This window comes from Felis catus, chromosome D3 (assembly GCF_018350175.1).
Source record: "Felis catus isolate Fca126 chromosome D3, F.catus_Fca126_mat1.0, whole genome shotgun sequence".
NCBI lineage: Eukaryota > Metazoa > Chordata > Mammalia > Carnivora > Felidae > Felis > Felis catus.
In genome coordinates, this window is record NC_058379.1 from 23,227,258 (window position 1) to 23,254,482 (window position 27,225).

The window sequence follows — 27,225 nt, forward strand, 5'->3', positions numbered from 1 at the left end:
CTAGATTTCCTTTTTCCACGAGGACGCCAGTCATGCTGGATTGGAACCCACCCCAATGACCTCATTTTAACCTGATTACCTCTGTAAAGAAGACCCTGTTTCCAAGTAGGTCACATTCTGAGGGACTGGGATTGGGACTTCAATATCTCTTGTTTAGGGGACTGAATGAGCCTTTCCTGTCACACTCCCTGTACTTCTGACACAAAGTCTGTGGCTTTTTTTTACACCAAGCAATTCTCTGAGACACCAGCTGGATGTCCTACAATTCAATTCAATTCTGACACCAACTAGAGTTAGTGTAGACCCTACAGGTTAAGGACACAGTCCCATGAGACTGCTGCTCCTTCAGATGCCAATTATAAGTACTGGTTGTCTTCTGTACTTCTGACCTACTGGCTACAAGTTGGGGTTCCTGTGACCTCCTCCTTGGACTTAATAATTTGCTAGAATTCTTGCAGAATTCAGGGAAACACTTGGGTTTACTGGCTTTTATAATAAATAGCAAAATGAAGAGGTATATAGGGTGAGGTCAGGAAGGGTCCAGGGAGCAAGAGTTTTTGTCTTCATAGAGTTGGGGATACACCACTTTCCGAACATATGGATGTGTTCACCAATGTACAGCCTCTCCTAACCCCCTACTTTTGAGATTTTTATGGTGGCTTCACCTTGTTGGTAGACGGGATCGGTCATTAACTCAACCTCCAGTCCCTCTCCCTTTCCAGGAAGAAGGGGGTTTGGGCTCAAAGTTCCAAGCTTCTAAAGTTTCATCTTTCTGATGACCCCACCCACTCCCTTCCAGGATCTCACCAGGCATTACCTCCTCAGAACAAAAGATGTTCCTATCACCCAGGAAATACCAAGGGATTTTTGGAGCTCTGTGTCAGCAACCAGGGTCAAAGATCAAATATTTGAACAAAAGGTGCTGGTAGCACTCTCTTATCACTTGAAAAATGACAAGGGTTCTAGGAGCTGTGCCAGAAACTGAGGGCATAGATGAAATATATATTTTCTATTAATTCACAGGACACAATTCAGCTCATAACATTCTCTTTCCAAGAGCAGACTCCAGGTGCTGTATTTATGCCAGTATAGCTGGGGAGGTCCAGGAAAGTCACATTTTCCAGGAAGGATGCCTTCTGTAAACTTTGCATGATTCAAAACTTTGTATTCCAAGATTCGTTTTTCCCCCTAGGAATGAATGTAAAGTAGGTGATGAAATGCACTCGCACAGCTCATAAATCTATGACTGTCTTACCCCATTTTTGCTTTTGGTGCTGCTTTGTATCTTTGCAGCATTGTCTCTACCCACGGGTACTCTCCTAAATTGACAGCACTACCTGTTGAGGAGGTGATTCAGTCCTCTTCGTGGTGTTTTATCACATCCAGTATTTACTCCAAAGGTATTGATTTGGGGGTGTGTTTTTGTGTTTTTCAGCCCTCGCATCTCTACTTTGTAAATGTTTGAATGATGTTGTTATAGCTTTTTTAAGTGGTTTGTAATGAGAGTGAACGACAAAATAACAGTTTAATGGGCACAGAAAGCTGTTGCTAGAGTCCAAAGGACGTTAACAACAGCGTGATTTGTTGGGGTGCCTGGGTGGCTCAGTCGGTAAGCATCCGACTTTGGCTAGGGTCATGATATCATGGTTCTTGAGTTCGAGCCTCACGTCGGGCTCTGTGCTGACAGCTCAGAGCCTGGAGCCTGTTTCTGATTGTGTGCCTCCCTCTCCCTCTGCTCCTACCCCACTCACACTCTGTCTTCTCTCAAAAACAAATAAATATTAAAAAAATTAAAAACAAAAAACAAAAAAACGACAGTGTGATTTGCTCAGCAAGGACACCGGTGGTCATTTGTTTTCCCCGCTACAGTGGCGCCGCCTTGTGGCAGTAGCATAAACACTTTTTAATCCATTCCATCTCCGTGGCTTTGAAGTTGTTCAATACCTAAGAAGTAGAATTGTTTTCTTTTCCTGGTGTTTGTGTGATTTCCAGTGTATACACAGAGTGTCAGTTTGCTAACATTTGTGTGGCACTGCATCAAAGTCGCATAAGTCATATCTGCATATAATGCATACTACAGAAAGACTGGAACTTGGCAGTGTGGCTCATGCCCTAGCCAAAACATAAAAGCTTTCTTGTCCCTGTCACTCCTGTTTGGGGTCCTGTAGGAGCCAGGGGATGCAATTCTCAGAGAGCAGCTGGGCCTGAGCATAAAAGCCCATCAATAAGGAGCAGGTGACGCTGCCACAGCTGGGTAATTTGTCTCTTTGCTCTTCTGCAGCCTATTTGGTGATGATGTATTTGTCCCAGAGAATAGATGATGGCAGGTTTGTTCATATTTTACACTTATGAACCTGCCTGTTCCTCTCCTCCTGGCTCTGCCCATCTGTCTTTGTCCCTGGCTCCTCTCATTTCATTTCACAGATTGGGCAGCAGGCCTTGGCCATGAGTTATGAAGGTGGATTCTGTGAGGGCAGCTTTGGGAAGGGAGGGAGGGAGAAGAGATGGGTCAGCTCCCTGGAGAGAAGGGATGGATGGACAGGTTCAGGAGAAAGAGATGTCACAGACTCAGTAGTGAGTGGGAAGGGACCTGAGAGAGGAAGGGAGGGAGAGATCCTGGGGCAGAAGACAGTGATGCTAGGGAGGCCTGCTCACAGAAGATGGCTTGGAATGCTGGGTCCAACCCCAATAATTAAGTTGGGCCTAGTGTAAAACCTAATTGTGGTAGCCATCCTCCCAGGTGGCCCCCGTGACTCATGTTGGTATTCACACCCTTGTGAAGCCCCCTCCCACACTGATCAGGACCAACGTGTATAACCAATGGGACGTGCAGAAATGATGAAGTGTGATTTCCAAGGCCAGGTCATGAAAGTCCATGGAGATTCCACTTTACTCTCTCTTGGATCACTTGCTCTGGGGTAATCCCGCTGCTATGTGGTAAAGACATCCAAGAAGTGCCTGGAAAAGTCCATGGGGCAAGGAACTGAGGTCCCAAGCCAACACAGAGCAATCACTTGTCAGGCGTGTGAGCAATCTACCTTGGAAGTAGATCCAACAGCCCCAGTCAAGCCTTCAGATGACCACAGCCCAAGCTGACATCTTTTTTATTTTTAATTTGTTTGTTTATTTATTTAATCTCTACAGCCAACATGGGGCTCGAACTCATAACCTCATGATCAAGAGTTGCATGCTCTAGTGACTGAGTCAGCCAGGAGCCCCCCAAAGCGGACATTTTGACTGCAGCATTGTGGGAGACCCTGAGCCAGAACCAGTCCAGCTGACCACTCACTCCTGAATTTCTGACCTGTTTGGACATGTGAGATGATAATTGTTTATTGTTCCAAGTTGCTAGATTTTGAGCGTAATTTATTCCACAGTAATTGGAAATGGTCTAATTCCTTATTTGTAGAACTGTCATTCAGCATCTCTCTGGTTTGCCGCTCAGAATGCACAGTCATGGGACAGGGACCCATTCATGACAGGTGCTCAGTTAACCAGCATTGCATGTTACTGAGTGTCACAAAGAGAACCCCTGTGCCTTACTTATTCAAGCAGGGTAAATGGAGTTAGTTAAGCAAGGAGAACGTTCTGGGATGGAGTAGGTATGTATTGTGAGGAGAGGGATAGGGCCACAATTAGGATGATCAAATCTCCTGGTTTCCCTGGGACAGAGGGGTTTTCTGAATGGAGGATTTTCAGTGCTAAAACTGGGAAAGTCTAGGGGAAGCTGAAATGAGTTGGTCACCCTAGCTGGGGTTGGGATGGGGTTAGGGTTTCAAAGCTGCACTTCCAGTAAGCTGCCACACTGTGGTTCATATGACATGGGAAGGGAGATCTGTCTGACCAGGAGAGATGGTCAGGGATGGGAGCTTGCTTCTGGAGCTGCCTGGTTTCATCCTCTTGCCCCACTTAAGTGGAGGGAGATGGGAAAACCCTCTTACAAGTGTCAGACCAGTGGAAGGAGGCTGCAGGTCAGCCCTCCCTTCTTCTCCTCAGCAGAGGGGGCCAGAAACATCTAGAATTTGGTGAAGATTCTCACCCTAGACCAGTAGGGCCAGCCCCTTTCTGTCCATGGGTCCTGGCTTCCTGTGGTTTCATTACCAAATGCCTTCTACCACACAGCCAAAAAAAAATCAGTGACCGGTCACCAAGGCTGCCTCCTCCATTGTTAGAGAGGTATTTCCTTGTACTGACTGAGGAGCTGCTACCAAATAACCCCTACTCTTTGATTGTATTTGATTCTGCTTGCTTTTTTTCTTTTTAATTTTAGAGAGGGGAGAGGGGCAGAGGGAGAGGGAGAGAATCTCAAGCAGGATCCACGCTTAGCGAGGAGCCTGATGCAAGGCTCGATTTCATGATCACAAGATCACGACCTGAGCCGAAATCAAGAGTCAATTGCTTAACTGAGTGAGCCACCCAGGCACCCCATGTGCTAAAATTTCTAACCTGTTTCTTCATGGCAGCCTTTTCACATGCTATGCAACATTGCTTTCTCTGCCTCAGGTTCCCTTTGCCCTGCTCCCTTCTCCTGGCAAACCCTCTCTGCGTATTGTTTCAAGCTTAGGTCCAAAGTCAGGCCTCCTGGGAGGTCCGATGGAGCCAGTCGCTTCCGCCTCTCCAGGTCTGCCACACTCAGAGTCTAAGGGAAGGGCAGCTCTATGGCATGACACCAGTGACATCTCCATCTACCCATCTGGGCTTGTCCTGAGTGGCTGTGACTGGGGAGCCTCTGATCACACCAACTTCCAGAAGGGGGAGCTTATTCCCTGTTAGTCCCTCTGATAACCCCAAGGAGCCACTGGGCCCAGATGTGTCTCCAACACATCTCTTTGTTCCTCTTTGTTAACACTAAGAGCAGGCCTCAGGCTCACAGCGTTCTGCCTTAGCTACAAGGCAGTGGCTGCAGTATTATTTCCACTGTATTTATTTGGATGATTCTGCCTGTTTATGAACAATTGATCCAGGTTTTCCATTTATCATGAGGATATGGCTTCCTTTTTATCTATCTATCTATCTATCTATCTATCTATCTATCTATCTATATTTTAGAGAGAGAGAGCACGTACAAGTGGGGGAGAGGAGCAGAGGAAGAGAGAGAGAGAATCTTAAGCAGGCTCCACACTCAGCGCAGAGCCTGCCGAAGGGCTCAATCATACTGGGATCATGACCTGAGCCAAAATCAAGAGTCAGATGTTCAACCAACTGAGCCACCCAGGTGCCCCTATCGTTTCCTTTTTAAAATAAGCTGCACATATAATACATGTTAAGTTAGAAAACACAGGGGAAAAAAATCATAGTGCAAGACTCATTTTCTTATAGAAGTCATTACTGACCCTCAAGTCTATATGGGACCTCCCTGTTTCTCTTCCCCACACATTGTAAGTCCTTACAGCTCCTTGTACTTCTTCATAGTCTGTATTGCAACTGAAAAAAATACTTTTGTGTGTATTTTTCACTTATTCAGTAAATATTTAATGTATCATGCAAGAGAAATGAGAGGAGAGCAGCTTAAGGCATCTGCCATAAAGGGGCTCAAAGTCAGTGCTGATTTGACTTTGTCTCTGCTACCAGACCTCAAGTCCCAAAAGGGCTGGGGGCTTGTTGTCCTGTCTACCTTTAGTGTTTCAGAGCTTAGCACAGCCAATAGCCAGGTAGACGTAGTATTTGCTGAATGATTAACAAAATTAATGCCTGCCCTCCACTCCCCCTTGCCAAGAACACCAGGAGGGAGACACTGGTCTGCAACCAGTGGGTGGATATTCTTTGAGGAGGTGTACATGCAAACATCCATGTCCCTTTCGGCCCCTGGGCCCCTCGTGGGGTCTGCAGGCTCTCCCCTCCTGCTGAGGTCTGTGACCTGGGGGATTGTGGACCGAGAAGGGATTAGTTTGGAAAGCAGGCAAAAGAGCTGGGCAGGGCCAGAAGAGGGCATGGGGCCCCAGAATGTCCAGGCAGAGATGGCAAAATGGGATGAAAATAGAAAAGGAGATGGAGAGAAAATGTACCTATGGCCTAGAGCCTTTTCCAACTGTCTGCAATTGTTGGGGTTTGCTCCTTTGATAAATGTGCTAAATACAGCCTGTGGATCCCTCCTCCCCAGAAAAACGCACAATTTCAGGGGGCCTACTGACCCTCTGCCACTAGTCCTTGAGGGACTTCCCAATTAAGGGACTTGGGAAGGGACTGAGGGACTTGAGTGGATTCCCAATTAAGAATCCCTAGTATCAGAAAAAGATTCCACGCTCCTGGATAGGAAGAACAAATGTTGTTAAAATGTCAATACTACCCAAAGCAATCTACATATTCAATGCAACACCTATCAAAATAACACCACCATTCTTCACAGAGCTAGAACAAACAATCCTAAAATTTGTATGGAACCAGAAAAGACCCCAAATAGCCAAAGCAATCTTGAAAAAGAAAATCAAAGCAGGAGGCATCACAATCCAGGACTTCAAGCTGTATTACAAAGTTGTAATCATCAAGACAGTGCAGAACTGGCACAAAAACAGACATTCAGATCAATGGAACAGAATAGAAAACCCAGAAATGGACCCACAAATGGATGACTAACTAATCTTTGACAAAGCAGGAAAGAATATCCAATGGAATAAAGACAGTCTCTTCAGCAAGTGGTGCTAGGAAAACTGGACAGCAGCGTGCAGAAAAATGAACCTGGACCACTTTCTTACAGCATACACAAAAATAAACTCAAAATGGATGAAAGACCTAAACGTAAGACAGGAAACCATCAAAATCCTCGAGGAGAAAAGCAGGCAAAAACCTCTTTGATCTTCTTACTCAACCTCTTCTTACTCAATATGTCTCCAGAGGCAAGGGAAACAAAAGCAAAAATGAACTATTGGGACCTCGTCAAAATAAAAAGCTTCTGCACAGCGAAGGAAACAGTCAGCAAAACTAAAAGGCAACCTACAGAATGGGAGAAGATATTTGCAAATAACATATCAGATAAAGGGTTAGTATCCAAAATCTATAAAGAACTTATCAAACTCCACACCCAAAAAACAAATAATCTAGTGAAGAAATGGGCAAAAGACATGAATAGACACTTCTCCAGAGAAGACATCCAGATGGCCTACTGACACATGAAAAAATGCTCAACATCACTCAGCATCAGGGAAATACAAATCAAAACCACAATGAGATACCACCTCACACCTGTCAGAATGGCTAACCTTAACAACTCAGGCAACAACAGATGTTGGCGAGGATGTGGAGAAAGGGGATCTCTTTTGCACTGTTGGTGGGAATGCAAGCTGGTGCAGCCACTCTGGAAAACAGTATGGAAGTTCCTCAAAAAATTAAAAATAGAACTATCCTACAATGCAGCAATTGCATACTAGGTATTTATCCAAGGGATACAGGTATGCTGTTTTGAAGGGACACATGCACCCCAATGTTTATAGCAGCACTATCAACAATAGCCAAAGTATGGAAAGAGCCCAAATGTCCATCAACAGATGAGTGGATAAAGAAGATGTGGTATACATATACAATGGAGTATTACTCAGCAATCAAAAAGAATGAAATTTGCCATTTGCTGCTATGTGGATGGAACTAGAGGGTATTATGCTAAGCGAAATTAGTAGGAGAAAGAAAAATATCATATGACTTCATTCATATGAGGACTTTAAGATACAAAACAGACGAACATAAGGGAAGGGAAGCAAAAATAATATAAAAACATGGAGGGGGACAAAACATAAGAGACTTTTTTTTTTTAACGTTTATTCATTTTTGAAAGACAGAGAGAGAGAGAGAGAGAGAGAGAGAGAGAGAGAGAGTGCGAATGCGGAAGGTGCAGAGAGAGAGGGAGACACAAAATTTCGAAGCAGGCTCCAGGCTCCAAGCTGTCAGCACGGAGCTGGATGCGGGGCTCGAACTCACAGACTGCAAGATCATAACCTGAGCCGGAGTCAGCCGCCCAACCGACTGAGCCACCCAGGCACCCCAAGAGACTCTTAAATATGGAGAACAAACAGAGGGTTGCCAAAGGGGTTGTGAGATGGGGGATTGGGCTAAATGGGTAAGGGGCATTAAGGAATCTACTGAAATCATTGTTGCACTATGTGATAACTAACTTGAATATAAATTAAAAAAAAAACAAAAACAAGAAACCCTAGTGCCATTGTTCCATGCTCCCATTTTACCGAGGTGGACACTGAGGCCCAGAGTGGGCAAAGGCCTTGGTCAAGGTCACAGAGCAAGTTAATACCAGAGCTGCAGGAGTTCTGAAAACAGAAGTCTGACTTCAGCTCTAACTCTGTGGAGTTGGGGGACGCCCGGCGGAAACGCCCACCTGGCTGCTTGCAGAAGGAAGCGGTCTACGCGGTGGGGCGGGACTTACTCACGCCCCGCCCCGTCGCCGGTTTCGGGGCGGGGGCTTCCTTCAACCTGCGCCGCTCCAACATGGCTCCGCGGCTGTGCAGCATCTCTGCGGCGACGCGACGGTTGATGGGGCGCCCGAAGCCCCGAGCAGGGGACCTTGCGGCTGCTGCGCGGTGAGAGCCGGGGCAGGGATGGGGGAGGGTTTCGCGCGCGCGGGGAGTGCTGGGGAGGGGACCAGGGTCTTGGCCAGAGGAATGGACAGACTCCGGCTTGGAATCTATATGGGTTAGAGGCGGGAGCAAGATCTAGGCCTAGGGAAGAGCTCTCAGCAAAGAATGGGGGAAATGGTAAAGGTAGGCGCAGGGTCTTTGTCCTAATGGATACCTGGCTCTGGGCACAGGATGAAAGATGGGGTGAATGAGAGGGACATGCCCTGGGCCCTGGAGAGTGGGAGCTGGGCAGAGGGCAGGAGTGGCTTCTTTTCTAGGCCTTTGAGATGATTGTGAAATAACACCTACTGGGGCCTTCTAGGAGAGGCAGCTCCTCCCTCGGAAGTTCGGGGGGGAAGAGATACGGATAGCAATAGGGGACCCCCAAGGGCCATGGCTGCACAGACCCTTTGCTCCCCAATCCTGAACAGTACAGGTGGGGCAAAGGAGGCCTGGGAAGGGATGGGAGTTGCCCAAGGTCACTCCCTCTGGTGTCCGGAGGTGGCATTGGGTCCGGACCTAGGTCTCCTGACAGTGCTCTTTGCACCACAACTGGTGGCCTCCTGGGAGAGGCAGTTCTCTCAGCCTGGGCTTTTGTTTGGACCCTGCTCTGGACTGAGGCAGGGCTTGGCCTCCTTGAACAGCCCTGGGCGGCCCCTCCCTCCTGCGTCTCCAGCGGCCTGTACTTTCCCCATCCCCTCATCACCCTCTATACACACTTGCTTGTCTGCCCGACTAGCCTGTCATGTCATTTTTCTGTTAATCCAGCCCCTAGCACAGGGCTCAGGACAGTGTGTGCTCAAGAACATATTGCTACAGAAGTGAAGACACCTGTCTCCCCACCTGTGTGCGGAATAGAAGCAGGGGGCCCTCCTCTCCAGCAGCCTAGGCTTGAAGCTTCAGAGTTCTGTGAGACCTTGCCATGAGATCTTAGAGCACTGTGCACTGTGGCTCATGGGTCGTTGGGAAAGAGGAGCTGAGTGAGTCCCTGTCCGCCCAATAATTGGGGAGAAAGCTGGTATCATGGAAAGAGCCTGGAGTTTAGCGCCAGCATATCTAACTCAGCCTTTCTTAGTGGGGTGAGTCGTTTGGCCTCTTGAAGTCTCAGATTCCTCATCTGCAAAAGGGGTGATAAAATAGTCTGTATCTCGTAGAGCTGTTGAGGGTGAAAAAGGCCATGTATGTGAGGCTTCTAGCCCCTGGTAAACATGCAACAGATATTGCCCTTGTTCTAACAGTTTCTGCACGAACTCCTCATAATATCAGGGCTGAAAAGGCCTTGGGGAGATCATCTTCTGTGAGCTCCTTGTTTTCCAGATGAGGAAATCGAGGCTGGGATTGGGACCTCACTTCCCCAGGGTACCAGAATCGGTAGGTGGTAGAGCCATTTGTGTGGCAAATATCCAGAGACCACAAAAGGAACGTGGGACATAAGGCAGCCTGCTGCTCCTCACTTACTCACTTGACTTGGACTAGAACCTCTGTGAACCTCGGTTTCCTTCTCTGTAAAGTGGTGATGATGATCTGCTGGGCGTTTTTCTAGGCTTGCTGTGAAGGCTCTTGGACTAATGCTTCCCACGTCGCTCAGGGACTGCTTTACAGTTACTTATGCCTTTTAGATACCTGGGAACGTCCCCTCCTGTTGACCTTTAGGCCACCCCATATCTCTCTGGAGTCACTAGAGGGACAGGTAGCAGCCTTTCTGACCTCTGAGGTTTGGGGACTGCTGGGATGGAGATAAGAGTGTGGGCTTTAAAGTCAGATGGATGTGGGTTGGAATCCTCTCGGCCATTAACCATCCTTGAGCTTCATTTTTCTCAAATACGTGTCATGCAGATTAACACATAGTAATTGCTCAATAAACAGCAGTTGTTACTACTGCTGTACCAGTAATCCTGTTAACAGAACTTTAGTTCTCTTATTTTTATTACTGTTATTATTATGCTTTATTTAAGTAAGCTCTACACTCAATATGGGGCACTTGAGCTCACTATCCCAAGATCAAGAGTCACATGCTCTACTGACTGAGCCAGCCAGGTGCTCCAGAACTTCAGTTCTTTTAGTTATTTATTTATTTATTTATTTATCTAATGTTTATTTATTTTTGAGAGAGAGAGCATGTGCACGCAAGTGAGGGAGAGGCAGAGAGAGTGGGAGACAGAGGATCTGAATCAGGCTCTGCGCTGACAGCAGAGAGCCTTACATGACGCTCCGTCTCACAAACCGTGAGATCGTGACCTAAGCTGAAGTTGGCCGCTTAACCAACTGAGTCACCCAGGCACCCCCAGAACTTCAGTTCTTTTAGCTCTTATGTATGTCTTCTAAACATACACTTCTGGAATAATCAAGCAGATACATGGTCCTTTCTAAAGTCAGCCAACTCAGGGGTGCTTGGGTGGCTCAGGCAGTTGAGTGTCCAACTTCGGCTCAGGTCATGATCTTGCGGTTCTGGAGTTCGAGCCATGCGTCAGGCTTCGTGCTGACAGCTCAGAGCCTAGAGCCTGCCTCAGATTCTGTGTGTGTCTTTCTGTCCCTCCCCTGCTTGCATGTGTGCTCTCTCTCACTCTCTCTCTCTCAAAAATAAATAAACATTAATAAATTAAATACATAAATAAATAAATAAATAAATAAATAAATAAATAAATAAATCAAATCAGCCAACTCAAAACACAAGAGTGTTTCAGAGTGTGCATAGAGCTGAGAACATTCTGGAGCAATTTCATTTTGCAGGGTGTCGGATTGTTGATCACTATGGAGAGTGCAAATGTGACATCTACCGAAAAGTTCTCATCTGAGACAAATATTTGTTGAGCAACTCCCAAGCCAAAAGCACTGTGCTTTGTACCCTGGGGGGGATGGGAGGACATTAGTGGCTTCCAGTGTGGCTGGGGAGATAAGACATACTTCTATGAAAAGGATGAAAGGGCCCATGGAGAAATAAGAGAGGTGTTTTTATGGAAGGGGCTAAAACTGGTCCATCCGGACAGATCTTTCCTACAGAGTATACAAAGCTGCGTTGTGTTTTTCTAGGCCTAAGAGGCATTCTTAGTATAGTTTAGATACCAAAATCTTTGGCATTTCTGAGATTACATTGGCAGGGGGGTGGGGGGGAGGGAAAGAAATTAGGACTGTTCTAGAGCACTGATCCTTAAAGTTGAGCAGTCCCCTGGTGGGCTTGTTAAAACCCAGATTGCTAGGCCCACCCCCAGAGTTTTTGCTGCTGTATGTCTAGGATGGGCCCTGAGAATTTCTCAGATGACATTATTAGTGGTGGGTTTCAGAACCACTGGGATAGGGAATCTTGGATCTGTGGAAAGCTTGGCAAAGTACATGAGAGCTAGAATTCCAAGTGGAGACATCCAGCCTTTGTTTTGTACACAGTGGGGAGCCACAGAAGACTTTAGAGCAGAGCAATAGCATCATCCAAATGGATGGGCAGATTAGGAAAAGTGGGGAAAGAGTGGGAGCTGGGAGATGAGTTAGGAAGTTTGGTAGGAACAGTGATGTTAGTTGCACTATCTTGTCAGGCCCTTTCTCTAAAAGATCCATCCTAACGCCCCTGTTTTACAGATGAGGAATATAAAGCTCGAAGAGATGAAGCTGAGCTGAGATTAGAACCTGGATTCATCCAGAACCTGTGCTCTTAAGCACTAATTCTGCTGGTGGTGGTGGGGAGGGAAAGGGACCCTGAGCCCTGCGTCCACACTCTGAACCACCCTTCCTTTAATTTATTTCCTTCCAACTTTCATCATCTTCAAGCGGCTCTGTCTTAGTGTCCCCTCACTCCTTCATTTGTTTCCCAGACACAGACTGAGCATGTGTCAGGTGCCCAGCACCATTCCAGGCAGTGGGAATACAAGGGACAGATAAGATCCCTGTCCATCTGGGGCTGCTTCTACTGGAGCAGACAACAAACAAGGCATATAATAAGGGGGAAAAAAGTATAATGTGATAGAAGGAACTACAGAAACAGAGAGCAGGGTGAGAGGGGTCGGGGAGTTCAGGGGCAGGAGAATGTTATGATTTCACTGAGAAAATGAAATTTGAATTCTTGAAAATGTGAACCTATGGACACTGGCTTGGAGTTCAGACCCTGTCCTGGGATCTTGGACAGGTCCCATCTTGGGTTTTGCCTGAGAAAAGATCTTTAGAGATAGGTTGCTTTAGCCTGCTCATTTGACACACGGGGAAACTGAGGTCCATAGGCATAAAAAATGAGAGAGTTGTGGGAAGAGATGGGAGCCCATCAGAGCTCCTGGATTCCCCTGCCATTCCCCTGGAGTGAAGAGCATTCTAGCCCCCAGGCTCTGTCTCCAAGGGCTGACCTCCTGGCTGTTTATCTTGGTCAGTACTGATGTTAATAAATTACTCAAAGCCTAGTCCTGGAGCAAAGGTCTTGGTTGACGGTGAGTAGGAGCCATTGTTTTCCCTGCCACCACCCCTTCCAAGGGAAGCATCCCCTCTATATTCAAATCAAGGTCGGATCTCTCTGCCAGTGGCTTTGTTGAAACACCTGGTTCTTCACAGTATCTGCCTGATGCTCCCCAAGTCAGTGCTCAAACTGGAGGTGGGAGCCAACTTTGGAGGAAAGAGTTCTGGGTTTCTTCTTGCTTCAGCTCTGCCCCTGATTTACCATATGACCTTGGGCAAGTTCCTTAAACCCCCTGACTATTTTCACATCTCAAAAATGGGGACCCTAATAGTATCAACCCTATGTCAACATTACGTAGATGCAGCAGGATCATGCTTCTGACAAGTTGATCACAGATCCCTGACACAGACGATGTCCTCAGCTAAAGTATCTATAGCGAAGCTATATTCTGGTCCCCAAATTTCATAGAACCACACTGCCCATCTGATGATAATTGTCTTTTTTTTTTAAATGTTTATTTATTTTGAGAGTGCACGCACAAGGGGGGGGGTGGGGTGGGGCGCAGAGAGAGGGAGAGAGATCTGAATCAGGCTCCACTCTCAGCACAGAACTGAACATGGGGCTCCCATCTCACAACCATGAGATGAGATCATGACCTGAGCTGAAATCAAGAGTTGGGCACTCAACCGACTGAGCTACCCAGGCGTCCCGATGATAATCATCTTTTTTGTTCTTTGTTAATGAAACAAATACATGCACAATGACAGAAAGCCTGTGAATTCAGAAACACTTTAAACAATTTTATTTTTTTAGCTTTCCAAAAAGCTTTAGTGAGTAAAGAAAAATTTAAGCATCTTCTCCCCTCTCCTAGGTAAGCAGTATTTGGTTTGGGACAAATCCTCATTCATCTTTCTCTGTGTTCATATAAATGGTTTACTACTTTAAGATGCTTTTTTTAATTTCATCAGTCTCAGTGGCTGCTCCATATTTTGGAAAAAAATAATACTTTGATTTGCCAAGACATTTATTCTAGCCACAGAAAAAGATCGAAAAAGTACACTTGCTGGCACTTAAGGGCCAGGCTGTCTGGCTAGAAATCATCCAACATGAGAATTGCTTTTCAGGCGTGACTACAAGTTGTACCACTGCTATTAAGCAAAAAGATTTATAGCCTCTGGCCACGTAAAAAAAAAAAAAAAAAAAAAAGCCCGCCCCTGCTGGGACCTTGTGTGGGAAGTATAGTTAGGGTAGGGCAGGACCAGGTGGCAGGTCCCCTGCTCTGAACAGAGTACTTCATTCCTTTGTTCATTTTTCAAGGCACCTTAGCCAAGCACACAGGGTGGATAATGTCAATTAAATGTTGCCTGGATGAATGAATGAGTCTTGCCTTGCAATGCCTTTTTACCCTATCTGCTGTTATCTGCCAAATCAGCCCTGGAGATTCAGAGATTGGTCAGATCACCTCCTCTGGAGGGTTTGCCCAGACTGCCAGAGGCTTGCTCACCTAGGCTCTCCCAGATACCTCTGGCTGTAATTATGTTCCAAAGCCTGTTTTTTCCAGTGGACTGTGACTTCTTCAAGGACAAAGCTTATTTTTCTTTGGCTCTCCATTTATGGGGACTGGGAAGAGGCACAGGCCAAGTGTAGTGTGGGCACTGGGGAGCACAATGAGTGTAACCTTCTGTCAGAGGGGACAGAAATTGCCAAGAAAGCACTGAGTAAAAGAGCCTGGTATGTTCAGGGAGGAGCACATCTGGAGAGTGGAGTACACAGGTTGGAGGGAGGGGACAGCAAGGAAGGCTGGTAAGATACATTGCACTGTCAGGTTTTGGACATCAGGCAAGGTGGTTTTAGGGTTGATCTTCTTGGCAAGAGGCTGCAGATGTGTGCCCCAAGGAACCTCTTGGAAAAGTGGAGGGAGGGAGGAGAGAGGTGGGAGGTGGGGCTCTTCCCCTGGCCTCCTGAGGCCTTGCAAAACTTTAAGAAGCAAAGTGGGTAGCCATGACCTCTGTAAAAGGGACCAGGTCTGCTCAGCTGACTCCAGTGACATTTTAAACTCTGGGTCTGCCACTGGATTCTTTGGCTCCATTCCTAGAAATATGGGTTCCTCAGGACATCTGAGGGATGGGGGAACAGGATATCGGAGCCGATGGAAAAGCCAGGGCTCCCCCCCCCCCCCTGCTTGTCCCCCTGAACTCCTCTGTCCTGCAGCTTCTATTCCAAGGACAATGAAGGTAGCTGGTTCCGCTCCCTCTTTGTGCACAAGGTGGATCCCCGGAAGGATGCCCACTCCACCCTGCTGTCCAAGAAGGAAACAAGCAACCTCTACAAGATCCAGTGTGAGTGGCTGCTGAGCCAGCCCGCCAGCCCTCCTGGGGCCTCTGGGGGCCCACAAGGCTTCAGCTGGGACAGGAGAGGGGCTGGGACATCCTGAGCTATCCTGGGAGCCCTGGCCCTGTGGGACGTCCCCCCACCCCAGTTCCCCACAGACACACACACACCCTGCTTCACCTTCCATTTTCTGTCCTCTGTTGCAGTTCACAATGTGAAGCCTGAGTGTCTGGATGCCTACAACAGCCTGACGTGAGCATCCTCCTCCATCTGCTCATCCCTCCCTGCTTGGGTTAGAGACTCCATCCCAGCCCCATTCTCCCTGCAGAGATCTAGGAGATGTAGATGTCGGAGCCAGAAGTCCTAAAGATGTATTGTCCAGCCTCTGCATCTTAGAGATGGGGACACTCAGGCTCAGCCCTGAGGGCCTGAGTTGGAACCCTTATCTCAGGGACCCTGGTGGCTGATATGAGCCCTCCTCCCTCTCTCTGTCCCCCTCCCCTCCACCCCAGGGAAGCTGTGCTGCCCAAGCTGCACCTGGATGAGGACTACCCCTGCTCACTCGTGGGCAACTGGAACACATGGTACGGGGAGCAGGACCAGGCAGGTGAGGTGCCCACCTCCCCAGTGCTACTGCCGCCCAGCCCGGATCTCTGACACCTGTCATGCCTAGCCACCTTCCACACCCTCCACAGTGGCACCCAGAGGGATCTTTCATAATGCAGTCCTCCTCAGCTCACTCTACTGCTTAGACACCTGTTGTGGCTCCTGTCTGCCCTCAGCATGGCCCACGAGGCTCTGTGAGCCTTTCTCTGCCACATCCTCTTTGCTTTGCTTCCTGTGCTCTCCCACTCAGGACTTCTTGCAGTTCTCCAGATTGACCATTTCACCCTCCACTTCCAGACTCTTGTTCCTGCTGTTTCTTCTGCTGGAAACATCCTTTTTCCCTTGCCCGCTTTACCTGGCTCACCCCTCTGCTCAACCTTTGTTTTGGTGTAGACCTCACCTCCTCCTAGAAGCCTTCCCTGATCCTCTCCACCTAAGCGGGGTCAGGCACCTCCCCTGACTTCCCTCTTCACAGCCCCAATCGTGCACCCCATATTGTGCTTGCTTGTTTCCCCATATAGGTGGTGAGTTCTGGGATGCAGGGGTCCCTGTCTGTCTTTACTACCGAATCCCCTATATGTAGCACATACTTATGGAATTCACAGAGGCTTTTGTCTGAGCTGGTTCCTTATAGCCTCCCGGAGGTCCCCATAGCATGCACTATCCCTCCCCCAGAGACCCACCCTGCCCTTGGCACCAGCTGCTAGGCTGGCACACATAAATTTGACTCACAGCATCTCATTCACTCAAAGGGTCCCTGGTATTTAGACTGCACTGTCAGGGCAGTAGCCACTAACCACATGTAGCTATTTAAATTTAAATTAGTTAAAATTAGGGGCACCTGGGTGGCTCAGTCGGTTAAGTATCTGACTTCAGCTCGGGTCATGATCTCGCAGTTCGTGGGTTCAAGCCCCATGTCAGACTCTGTGCTGACAGCTCAGAGCCTGGAGCCTGCTTTAGATTCTGTGTCTGTGTCTCCATCTCTCTCTGCCCCTCCCCCACTTGTGCCCCTTCCTTGGCTTGTAGATGCATCACCCCAGTCTCTGCCTCCGTTACCACATAGCATTCTCCCTGTGTACCTCCGTCTTCACATGGTGCCCTTTTTGTGTCTCTTTGTCTCTCAAAAATGAATCAACATTAAATTTTTTTTTAATTAGTTAAAATTAAAGAAAAGGAAAAATTCAGTTCCTCGGTCACACTAGCCACCTTTCAAGTGTCCACTGATAGACCCGTGTGGCTCGTGGCTACTGTGTTAGCACACCCATAAGACATTTCTATTGTAGCAAAAAGTCCTTTGGACATGCTGATTTAGACTCTGTATAGCACAGGGAGCTCTTCTGCAACAGTGCTGATAAAGGGTCTTCTAAGTGTTCCTTGAACACTCCTAGTAATGGGGAACTCACTCCGTAATAAGCAAACCTATCTCATCCTTCCACAGCCCTGATAATTGTATGTGTCTAAAAAAAAAAAAATCAGTGTCTTACAGACAGATTCCCTTGATCATGTATTCTGTTTCTGTAACAGACATTGACACATTGCTAGGTGGATAAGAGATGAGCAAACTGTCTTGAGCTTTAGCCCCTACCATTTTCCCATATTAGGTACAACTTAATCAGCTCTAGCTATAGTCCTTGGATTCTCTTAATTATTTGCTAGTTGGGAAATGAACTTTGAGGGATGGGTTCCTGAACTTTTAAAGCATGTCCTAAATTTTGTGTATCTTGAGGTGTCGTCCCTTGTGTAGAATCAGCTAGGGAGCAGAGACCCCCACCCCACCCCACCCCAAGCCGTCCCCTAGAAGTAGGGCTCAAGAATCTACATTTTAATGGACGTAGAAGAACCGTTGATCTATCTCCTAGAGGGAGCACTGCAATTGTTAGAAAACTGTCTTTTCGTGGGCCTAGGATTCCTTTCCTGTAACTTTTCCCTGTTGGTTCCCAGTATGATGTTTATCCCTCTTCTACTGGCAGCATTCCTGAGCTTGGTAGACTTCCATCCATATAGTATTTTTGCTGTTTCCCTTGGGAAAGAGGCCTTTAAACTCTCAGGTCAGACGATTTTGCAGATAGGAGAATCAAGGTATACAGATGGGGTCAGAAGGCAGGTAAGGGATAGGCTGGGGATGGGAAGGAACAAAAGTCTGTGTTTCCAAACCACTGGTCAGCCAACTGCCCTCAGCTCTAGTCTCCCTTTGGAGACCTTCCTCTCTCGACCTCAGCCATGCTCCCAAGGGTGACAAGACTGTTTCCTTTTTTCTCTTCCACCTTTATTATTGGAAGGTGTAGTAGTTTCCTACGGCTGCCATGACAAAGTGCCAACTACTAGGTGGCTTAAGACAACAAATTTATTCTCTCAAGTTCTGGAGCCCAGAGGTCTGAAATCTAGGTGTTGGCAGGGCCGCGCTCTCTTTAAAGGCTTTTCTTGCCTTTTCCACCTTCTGGTTTTTGCTGGAAATCCTTGGCTTTCCTTGGCTTGTAGATGCATCACCCCAGTCTCTGCCTCCGTTACCACATAGCATTCTCCCTGTGTACCTCCGTCTTCACATGGTGCCCTTTTTGTGTCTGTGTCCAAGTCTCCCTCTTCATATGAGGACACCAGTCTTTGAATTTAGGTCCCACCAATATGACAGCATCTTAGCTTGATTATATCTACAAAGACCCTATTTCCAAATAAGGTCCTATTCTGAGGTTCTGGGTAGGCATAAACATAAGGGGCAGGGGAATACTATTTGACCCAGCAGAGGGGCTAAGATAGAAAATTCAAACAGTACACAAGAGTTTTCAATAAAAAGCAAGCCTCCCTCCTGCCCACAATACCCAGGCCTCAATTCTCTGCCTCAGGGTATCTTCTGTCACAATCTCTTGGGTCTCCAATGAGAGATGGTATAAAGACCAGCATCTCTGGATATGTCTCCCCACCCCTAAACACATGTGCTAGCATACTGTGCATGCTGTTCTGTTCCTTGGTTTCTTTCTTTCTTTCTTTTTTTAATTCACTAAGAATGTTCCATCTCAGCCCATCAGGCCTACTCTCCCTTTTTGTCCATCCTGTCCCTCACAGGCCTGGTGTGCTGTTGCACCTTGGGTACAAGGACACACCTGATCCTCTTGTGCTATTTAAGGAAGATTGAGTGGAAACATTATTCCCATTTTCAAGATGAGGACGTCAAGGGCTGGTGGGGGGGGGGGGGTCAAAGGCCACCTGGCAGACCTGGAGTTCAAACCTAGGCCTCCTGGGCTTGTGTCTGGGGAAATCCCCTGTCTAGCACTGTCTCTTACTAGGGCAAAGGGAACTCAGCTGGAGACTGCCCCATCTCATACACACTTAGCCAGCCTTAGGGTAAGCAGGGCAGGGTCCCAGCAGCCCCCTGACCTGTACCTCCTATTTTCCTCACCCCCCAACAGTACACCTGTGGCGATTCTCAGGTGGCTACCCAGCCCTCATGGACTGCATGAACAAACTCAAAAACAACAAGGTATGTCGGCATCTGTTCCACAAACCTCTCTGGAATATTGGCTCTGGCTCAGCCCTGTGCTGGGGGCTGCTACCACTACCCCATGAGATACACCGCCAGGGTGGGGGGCTCTTCGTGGCTGCCATGCCCAGACTGCCACACCCACAGGAGTACCTGGAGTTCCGAAAGGAGCGGAGCCAGATGCTGCTGTCCAGGAGAAACCAGATGCTCCTTGAATTCAGCTTCTGGAATGAGCCACAGCCCAGAGCAGGCCCCAACATCTATGAGCTGAGGACATACAAACTCAAGGTGCCTCCTCCCAACCAGATCCCTGCCTGCCTCCCACCTTCCCTGCTGTGGTGGTGCTTTACAGATACACCAACGTGGGTGGGTCCTGTGCCCCAGCACCCAGACTGGGGCTTCTGGCCTCTCCCTCCCTGTGGGTTCAGAATAGAGGTATGTACACACGTGTGCACACATGCACACCCAGGTGCAAGTCAGGACCCTTAAATGAGGCCAAGTGGCCCCTGGGGTTGGGGAGACATAACAGTTTCCCCCCTCTACCCAGCCATGACATTTGGAATCTGAGATGGGGCTCATTTCCACTCTTTCCCCTGGTTCTCTTTCAGCCAGGAACCATGATTGAATGGGGGAACAACTGGTGAGTGGCAGTGCCTGGGGTTGGGGGGACCTTGCCTTCCTATCCTGCTTAGTTCCCTGGCATCCCACCTTTCCCAGGGCCATATGTCAGGGAACCCGGCATCCTCTGCTCCTTGTGGATCCAGGAGAAGGATCCAACCAGGATGTGAACCCTCTTCTAGCAGAATACCCAGCCCACGGCTGTACCTCTGTCACCCCCTTCCCTGATCATCTCTGAGAACTGGGGGGTCCTACCTCAGGCTCCTCCCTTGAGGTGTAGCTAAGAAATCAGCCTGGTGACACCTCATAGGGCCCTTTGCACTCGCCCTGGCCCCTGCTCCACACTCTTCTGCTGTCCCTAGGGCGCGGGCCATCAAGTACCGGCAAGAGAACCAGGAGGCAGTGGGCGGCTTCTTCTCGCAGATAGGCGAGCTCTACGTTGTGCACCATCTCTGGGGTAGGCTGGGAACCCTCCAGGGGCCCTCTGCTTGTGCCGTTTCTCCATTGTCACTCTATATAGACAACGCAAATATATTAGTGCCCTTTTGAGCTTATGTTCCAGCAGAGGGGGACACCACCTCAGACATAAACTAACCCAAAAACATCATTTTGGGTTATTACAAATAATGAAGACGCAGGGGAAAATGATGAAACAAACGGGAATTACTTGGATAGACAAAGAAGGCCTCTCTGAGGAGGTAAAATGTTAGCTCTGCTAAAGGATGAGAAGGAGCCAGCTTGTGAATTGCCAGGGAAAGGCATTCTAAGTAGAGGGAACAACATGTGCAAAGGCCCTGTAGTGGAGAAAACGCCTTCAGAGTTTTGAAGAGTGCAGAGGAGGCCAGTGTGGAGATAGGGATGGGTGTGAGGAGATGGGGACAGACCAGATCAGGCTGGGCCTTGCAGGTTGTGGAGACAAGTGGGATTTATTCTAAATGCAGTGGGAGGCTGCTGCAGCATTTTAAGCACATGACCTGATTTGTATTCCACTATGATTGCTCTGGTTGCCATGTGCTTTGCTGGAGAGAGTTTGTAGGGGAACAAGAAAGGTAGTGGGGCATCAGGAGATGGTTATACTCGTTCAGGCGGATGGGTTCAGGAGGATGGTGGCCTGGCCTAATGTGGTGGCAGTGAGGATGCTGAAAAGGCCACAGATTCATTAGTCTGGAAGTGAGGCCAGTGGGCTTTGTGGATGAATTGTCTGTGTGGGGTGAGGCAGGGAGAGAACTCCAGATTCCTGCTTCAGCAGCTAGCTATGTGTCTCTTACTGAGACCCTGGGAAGGCAGGTTGAGGGAGTCAAGAGTGTAATCTTGGCCCTTGGAAATGTTGCCTTTAAGGTGCTGTCACATCCAAGTGGAGACACGAGTGGGCACCAGATATATGGCTCTGGAGCCCGAGGGAGAGTTCTGGGCTGGAAATAGAAAGGTGGATGTTGTCAACAAATGTACAATTGGATGAGATCGTCAGAGCAGACAGTGTGTGGTAACAGTCTGAGGCACTGGGGAGAGACAGCAGGACAGGGTTTGGGGCAATGGGAAGAGGGCTCTGTGCTAGGTATAGAACCAGATCCTCTATGCCCACGGAATGAGCCAATGCCTTTCCTACAGCCTATAAAGACCTACAGTCTCGGGAGGAGACTCGAAATGCTGCCTGGAGGAAGAGGGGCTGGGACCAAAATGTCTACTACACAGGTGAGTGCTTCTGCTGGGGCATCAGCCTAGCCCTTGGAGGTCATCTGCCAAGAGTCCAATCTGAGGATAGAATCCCCTCTGCAAGGAAATCGAGCCTCACTTGATTACCTCTAGTGCTAGGAAGCTTTTTTTTTTTTTTTTTTTTTAATTTTTTTTTTTTTTTCAACGTTTATTTATTTTTGGGACAGAGAGAGACAGAGCATGAACGGGGGAGGGGCAGAGAGAGAGGGGGACACAGAATAGGAAGCAGGCTCCAGGCTCTGAGCCATCAGCCCAGAGCCTGATGCGGGGCTCGAACTCACGGACCGCGAGATCGTGACCTGGCCAAAGTCGGACGCTTAACCGACTGCGTCACCCAGGCGCCCCATCTAGGAAGCTTTTAAGACAGTGAGTAGGTTTCGATCTTGGTGGCACACTCCATGTGATTTAGGCAGTGGGTCTAGGTGAGTGCCTCAGGGGACGAAAACACAGGTGGTCCCAATGCCCTGTGGCCTCAGACATGGTTCTTCACACTGAGGGCTCATCTGTAAGATGGTGATGGTGCCTCCCTTGGAGGGCTGGATGGAAGATTCTAGGAGCTAATTTCTGGGAAGTGCTTCCAGACTGGCACAGAGGAAGTGCAAATTTTTTGAGCAAATTTTTTATTCTCCATGTTTGCTACCTTGCGGGGACCCCAGAGAACCACGTGAAGTCAGCAAGTGTTGATTGTGTGCCAGGGACTGCAGTGGGTGGCTGGCTGGGGGACACAGAATGAACAGAAGAAGCCTGTCCCTCCCCTTGAGCTTACAGTTAAGGATCCACACTTACCAGCTGGTGTGGGGGAAAATGCATCTCCTGAAGTAATTAGCAGGAGCCTCATTCTTGAAAGTGTGGTGCTGAATGACAGTATCAGTATCTCCTGGAAGCTTGTTAAAAATGCCAAATCTCAACCCCCACCCCCAGCTGCTGAATCAGAATCTGCACTTTAACAAGAACTGGAGGTAATTGGTAAAGTTTGAACAACTCTGAGCAAGAGGAGTCTAACCTCCTGGGTGACCTTGTGCTGACCTATGGACTGCAGCCTCCCCATCTATAAAATGAATCTGTTGAACCAAATCAGTGTTTTGCAAACGTTAGCCACTTGAGGACACCCTCATAGCTTTTATCCTCCTTGTATACTATGGCAATAATTATTTTCTTGATAATGAAAAAAAATTTTTTTTAATGTTTATTTATTTCTGAGAGAGAGAAACACAGAGCATGAGCAGGGAAGGGGCAGAGAGAGAGAGGGAGATACAGGCTCCAGGCCCTGACCTGTCAGCACAGCACAGAGCCTGACGTGGGACTCGAACCCACAAACCATGAGATCAAGACCTGAGCTGAAGTCAGACGCTTAACTGACTGAGCCACCCAGGTGCCCTTGATATTTTTCTTTAAATCCCCCTACTTCTACACCTAGCTTTTGTTCTAAGCAATATCTGCAAAATCACTTTTTGCTTATTCTCTCACCTATACAGGAACATAAATATATAATTATGAAACTTTAAGAATGTTGCATCTCACCACCACCCAAGTCCCCTCTTATCCCACAATTGGGTGCTCTCTGTTCTAGGAAGGCAGTGGGGCTTTCCCTGTCTCAGCATCCTAGGCCGCCGCCTCCTTTTTTTTTTTAAATTTACTTTATTTTTTAATTTTTTTAATGTTTTTATTTATTTGAGAGACAGAGAGAGACAGAGCACGAGCAGGGGAGGAGCAGAGAGAGAGGGAGACACAGAATCCGAAGCAGGCTCCAGGCTCTGAGCTGTCAGCACAGAGCCCGACAAGGGGCTCAAACCCTCGGACTGTGAGATCGTGACCTGAGCTGAAGTCGGACGCCTAACCAACTGAACCACCCAGGCGCCCCCTCCTCCTCCTTCAAAGTCCAGTTTTGGGGGTTGGTTTGCCTCTGCCCCCTCTGTGACCTCTGTTTCTCTCTCCACAGTCCCACTGGTGCGACACATGGAGTCTCGGATCATGATCCCTTTGAAGATCTCGCCTCTCCAGTGATGCTGCCGCTCCCTCTGCCTCCTTCCCCTTCTCCCTCAGGGCAGCCAATGGACAGAGGAGATCACAGTCCTGCTGTCTTGGTTTTCTTTCGGATGTGGGATGACTCTGGGGGTTCGTGCTCAGCTCAGACAAAGGGGAAGCTGAAGGATGACAGGGTTCTGAGGACTTGCAGCTCTGCCCAGGCCCTTCCCCCCTTCCCTGCCCACCCCTTCCCCTGTGCTGGAAGCAGTTTTTAGTTTCTCTGATGAAAAACAGCAACCTTTTATGTATTCTCACATTGCCCCCTAAGATTCCTCATCTCAAGGTCACCAGTCCCTAGTTATCACCATGGAAGCCCTCAGTTTAGCTTTACTTACACAAAAGGTAGTGTGTCCAGTGGTTAGAGTGGGGTGGGGAGGAAGGAAGTCAGACCAGGCCTCGTTGTCTGGAATTCCCTGGTCTCCACTGGGCCACTCACTTGCTGGATAGTCTGAGCCAAGTCCCTCTTGTCAGGGAAAAGCCTAAAACTGCCTCAAGAAGTAAAGGGGAAAACCCTAAAGTTAGCAAATTCAGCGTGAGATCCTACATATTCCATTGAGAAAGGTTGGGAAAAGGGATGGAGCTGGGAAAGATCTGGGTCACAGAATGGAACATGAACTTAGAAGGTAGAACATAGAATTCAGACCTTGGATTTGAACTGCAGAATTTGGAATACAGAATCGGGAAGATAGAACAGAGGTTACAGAAGACCACCTGGGAAGGGGTTCCCAGTACAAGACAGAAAGAGGCTCATCTCTTTCTCCCTACATAATGAGATGGAGAACTTGGCTGTGTAGCTCCAGCACTGCTGTGTAGGGAGAGTCTCCTCCCCTTTTTCACTCCTGCAGGCTAAGGAGAGGGCCAGGGCCTGTATTTCCCTCACCCTGCAATTCCTTTTCTCTCTTCATATTCTATTAGCCCAACCCTCATTCTACTGGGCCACTGGGTATGTGGAGTGGGGTCAAGGACTTCAGTGATCCCCACACCTCATCAACCTCTAGGTAGCTTGATTCTGTCTCCCTTTCAGGAAAACTTACGCTGGAGTCACTGATGGAACCAATTAAAAATTTGCTATAAACCGTGGTGTGTGTGTGTGTGTGTGTGTGTGTGTTTCATCTGCAAGGAACTTTGGCAGGTGCTAGGGGCAGGGCCAGTTTCCTAGTTCCATCTGGCTGATTTATGCGCCCCCCCCCCCAACTCTGTTACCTGAGCTATACTCAGGAAGGGCCTCTGCACCCTCCCAAACCCCCATGGCAGAAAGGACAGCCCTTCATAACCAGGCACTCAGGACATTAGTGTTTCTACCTCTGGATGAGTAGGATTTACACCAAAAGCCCTTAACCCTGTCCTTAGAATTCATACCAGGGGCAGAAAACACTTGATACTGTCAAATGCTGCATGAGAGTTGTGACTGCCCTAGACAAACCAGGCCTAAAATGAGGAAACTGCTGATGCACCCTTGGGGAAAAAAGTGTCAGAGAATGAATGCCGTCCCTGGCTTGCAGCCCTCACTAGTATGGGATGTTTGGGTGAATGTGACAGTGGTTAAGAATCCAGGTCATGAAGGCATATCCGCAGTTTCAAATCTTGGCACTACCACGCTTTCGCGTTATCTTGGACCTACGACGAACTCATTCACTCAACCAGTCGGAAGCAGAGCGCGCACTAGTTGGGGGCCGTTGCTTTAGGCTCTGGGCAAAGAGTAAACAGGGCACCTAAGACTCTGCCCTTGCAGCATCAGTTTCCCGGTTTTGGAGGACAGCGTGAGGGTGTTGGTGACCCTTCCTAACAAACACTGGTCTCAAGGCCGCTTGCTTGCGCGCAGCCCAGGAGCTACTTCCGCCGGGAGCCGGCGGCCGGCCGGGGCCTCAGCGCTTCGCTTCCGGCCTCCGCGCCTCGCTTCCGGCAGACCGCTCTTTCCTTCCGTTTCTCTATGGTGCCTGGGAAGCCCTCTCTCCGCCGCCGGAAGTGGCTCACTGGCCGCGACAGGTTCGGGGCTGCACGCGGTGAGGACTGGAGCGGGACAGAGGGGCCGGTCGGAGGGGCGGGGCAGGGCGCTCCGGGACCGAGGTGCGGACTTCCCGGAGGGCGTCCCCAGGCTGGAGTCCGACCCGAGTTCTCCGTGCTCACTCTTCGGGGTCCCCCGCCGTTCGGCGCCGCGCGCTCAGTCTCTTCAGGTGAAAATGTTGGCAGCAGCAGCTTCGGGCCCCACTATGCAGCTCTAGGTGACGACGACGTTGTCGATGTCTATGGTGGTGGTGATAACAACTCACATTTCTTGGGTGCTTACGTGTGCCTGGGTCTCTTTACTGTGTAGCCAAGTCAGGATTTCTCACATTTCAGCCTTTCGCGTCCCACCTTTTTGGGTTTTGCCCAATTTACCTTTAAGACTGTTTGCTAAGGTTTTTAATCGAGTCAGTTTTTACTTCGCAAAGGTAAATTGGTTTTAGGAGAAAATTTCGATGGTCTCCCATAAACGGAGACTTGGCAGTGTGCAGAAAGTAATGATAAAAGTTAATATAATTAACATGAAAACAGACTAATTCTGGCTAGATTGCATTGTCTAAAGCTCTGAGACAGAATCCTTTTGCTAAGAAAGGAACATTGATGTTCACAGATGCTAAAGACAAATTAGGAAAATGAGATGTTCTCCTTGAAGCAATCGGAAGTTTCTAAAAAGAATTGAAAAGGGATTGACCTCCTTAGATGTTCAGCATTATTTCAGATCATCCATGTGCCATTTACAGTCCCACTGCTAGGTCATCTTCATCACCTTCCCCAGAAGAATGCCTCCTGTGTCAATGTCCACAACAACCCCTGAGGTAGGGACTGTTATTCTCATTTCCTCTGAGGAAACAGGCCCAGAGAACAGTGAAGTGACTTGTCTCAGGACTCCTAGCCGTTAAATAGAGTGGAGACTCCAACTCAGGGCTTCTCTGACTCACTACCATCAGCCGTTGGCTCCTTCAGTAAATGCTGGTGGCAGATTTTTGGGGCCAAGGGAGATGGTGCTGCCCACCTCAAGGGGCTGTGGTGACAACCAGGAGAGGTAGCAGAGGGGGAGGATGCTTTGTGACCCTAGAGCCCCACGAAATGTAGGTTCTATTCTTTTAAATTTTAGGGTCAACCAAAGAGTTGATGGCATTGCCAGCTGAGATGGTAGCGAGACACATTGGTGTTACAAGAATGTAGTTAAGAGCACTGATGTGGCGTCAGATGGAACCAACTTTAGCAAACTAGCCGTGTAACCTTGGGCAGCTCATTCGGCTTTCCGAGCCTCGGTGTTCTCATCTATAAAATGGTACTTGTTCTTACCTGAAAAGTTTGCTATAAGGATCAAATGAGTATTTATCCGTAAAGTGCTTAGATCAGGTCCAGCACACGGTGATCAATTGATAGTATTGGGAACAGGTATATATGCTAAGCTTCGGAGTTTAGTCAGTGATGTGGTTATGGCGCCTTTAATGTTTTTTTTTAACGTTTATTTATTTTTGAGACACAGAGAGACAGAGCATGAACGGGGGAGGGTC

General features: G+C 48.3%; 2 protein-coding genes and 1 long non-coding RNA gene across 7 annotated transcripts in view; 2 read left to right on the top strand and 1 right to left on the bottom strand.

Moving 5' to 3' along the window:
- Nucleotides 1–981: 981 nt before the first annotated feature.
- Nucleotides 982–8,456, bottom strand: LOC109493280. The gene is made up of 2 exons (XR_002147418.3): nt 8,321–8,456; nt 982–1,188 (listed from the first exon to the last, which is right to left on the bottom strand). It is a non-coding gene; the product is annotated as an uncharacterized LOC109493280 (long non-coding RNA).
- On the top strand, nt 8,387–24,773 carry NIPSNAP1 (nipsnap homolog 1). Of its 2 annotated transcripts, none has more exons than XM_011287734.4 (10): nt 8,387–8,522; nt 15,142–15,269; nt 15,468–15,513; nt 15,774–15,868; nt 19,272–19,342; nt 19,490–19,630; nt 19,951–19,982; nt 20,323–20,417; nt 21,569–21,652; nt 23,613–24,773. In XM_011287734.4, the coding sequence occupies exons 1-10, from the start codon at nt 8,431–8,433 to the stop codon at nt 23,675–23,677; spliced, it is 849 nt and encodes a 282-aa protein (XP_011286036.1). In that variant the 5' UTR covers nt 8,387–8,430; the 3' UTR covers nt 23,678–24,773. The 2 variants fall into 2 exon arrangements, with proteins under 2 accessions (XP_011286036.1, XP_044897072.1); XM_045041137.1 differs by lacking the exon at nt 23,613–24,773 and adding an exon at nt 22,025–22,113 and having other exon boundaries at nt 21,569–21,772.
- An 800-nt stretch (nt 24,774–25,573) lies between these two features.
- Nucleotides 25,574–27,225, top strand: part of THOC5 (THO complex 5) — a 31,360-nt gene continuing 29,708 nt past the window's right edge. For 2 of the 4 annotated variants that reach the window (XM_006938564.4, XM_006938567.4), the window contains exon 1: nt 25,708–25,872. The gene's annotated coding sequence lies outside the window, so the exon portion shown is untranslated. The other 2 variants (XM_006938565.4, XM_006938566.4) reach the window with 2 other exon arrangements.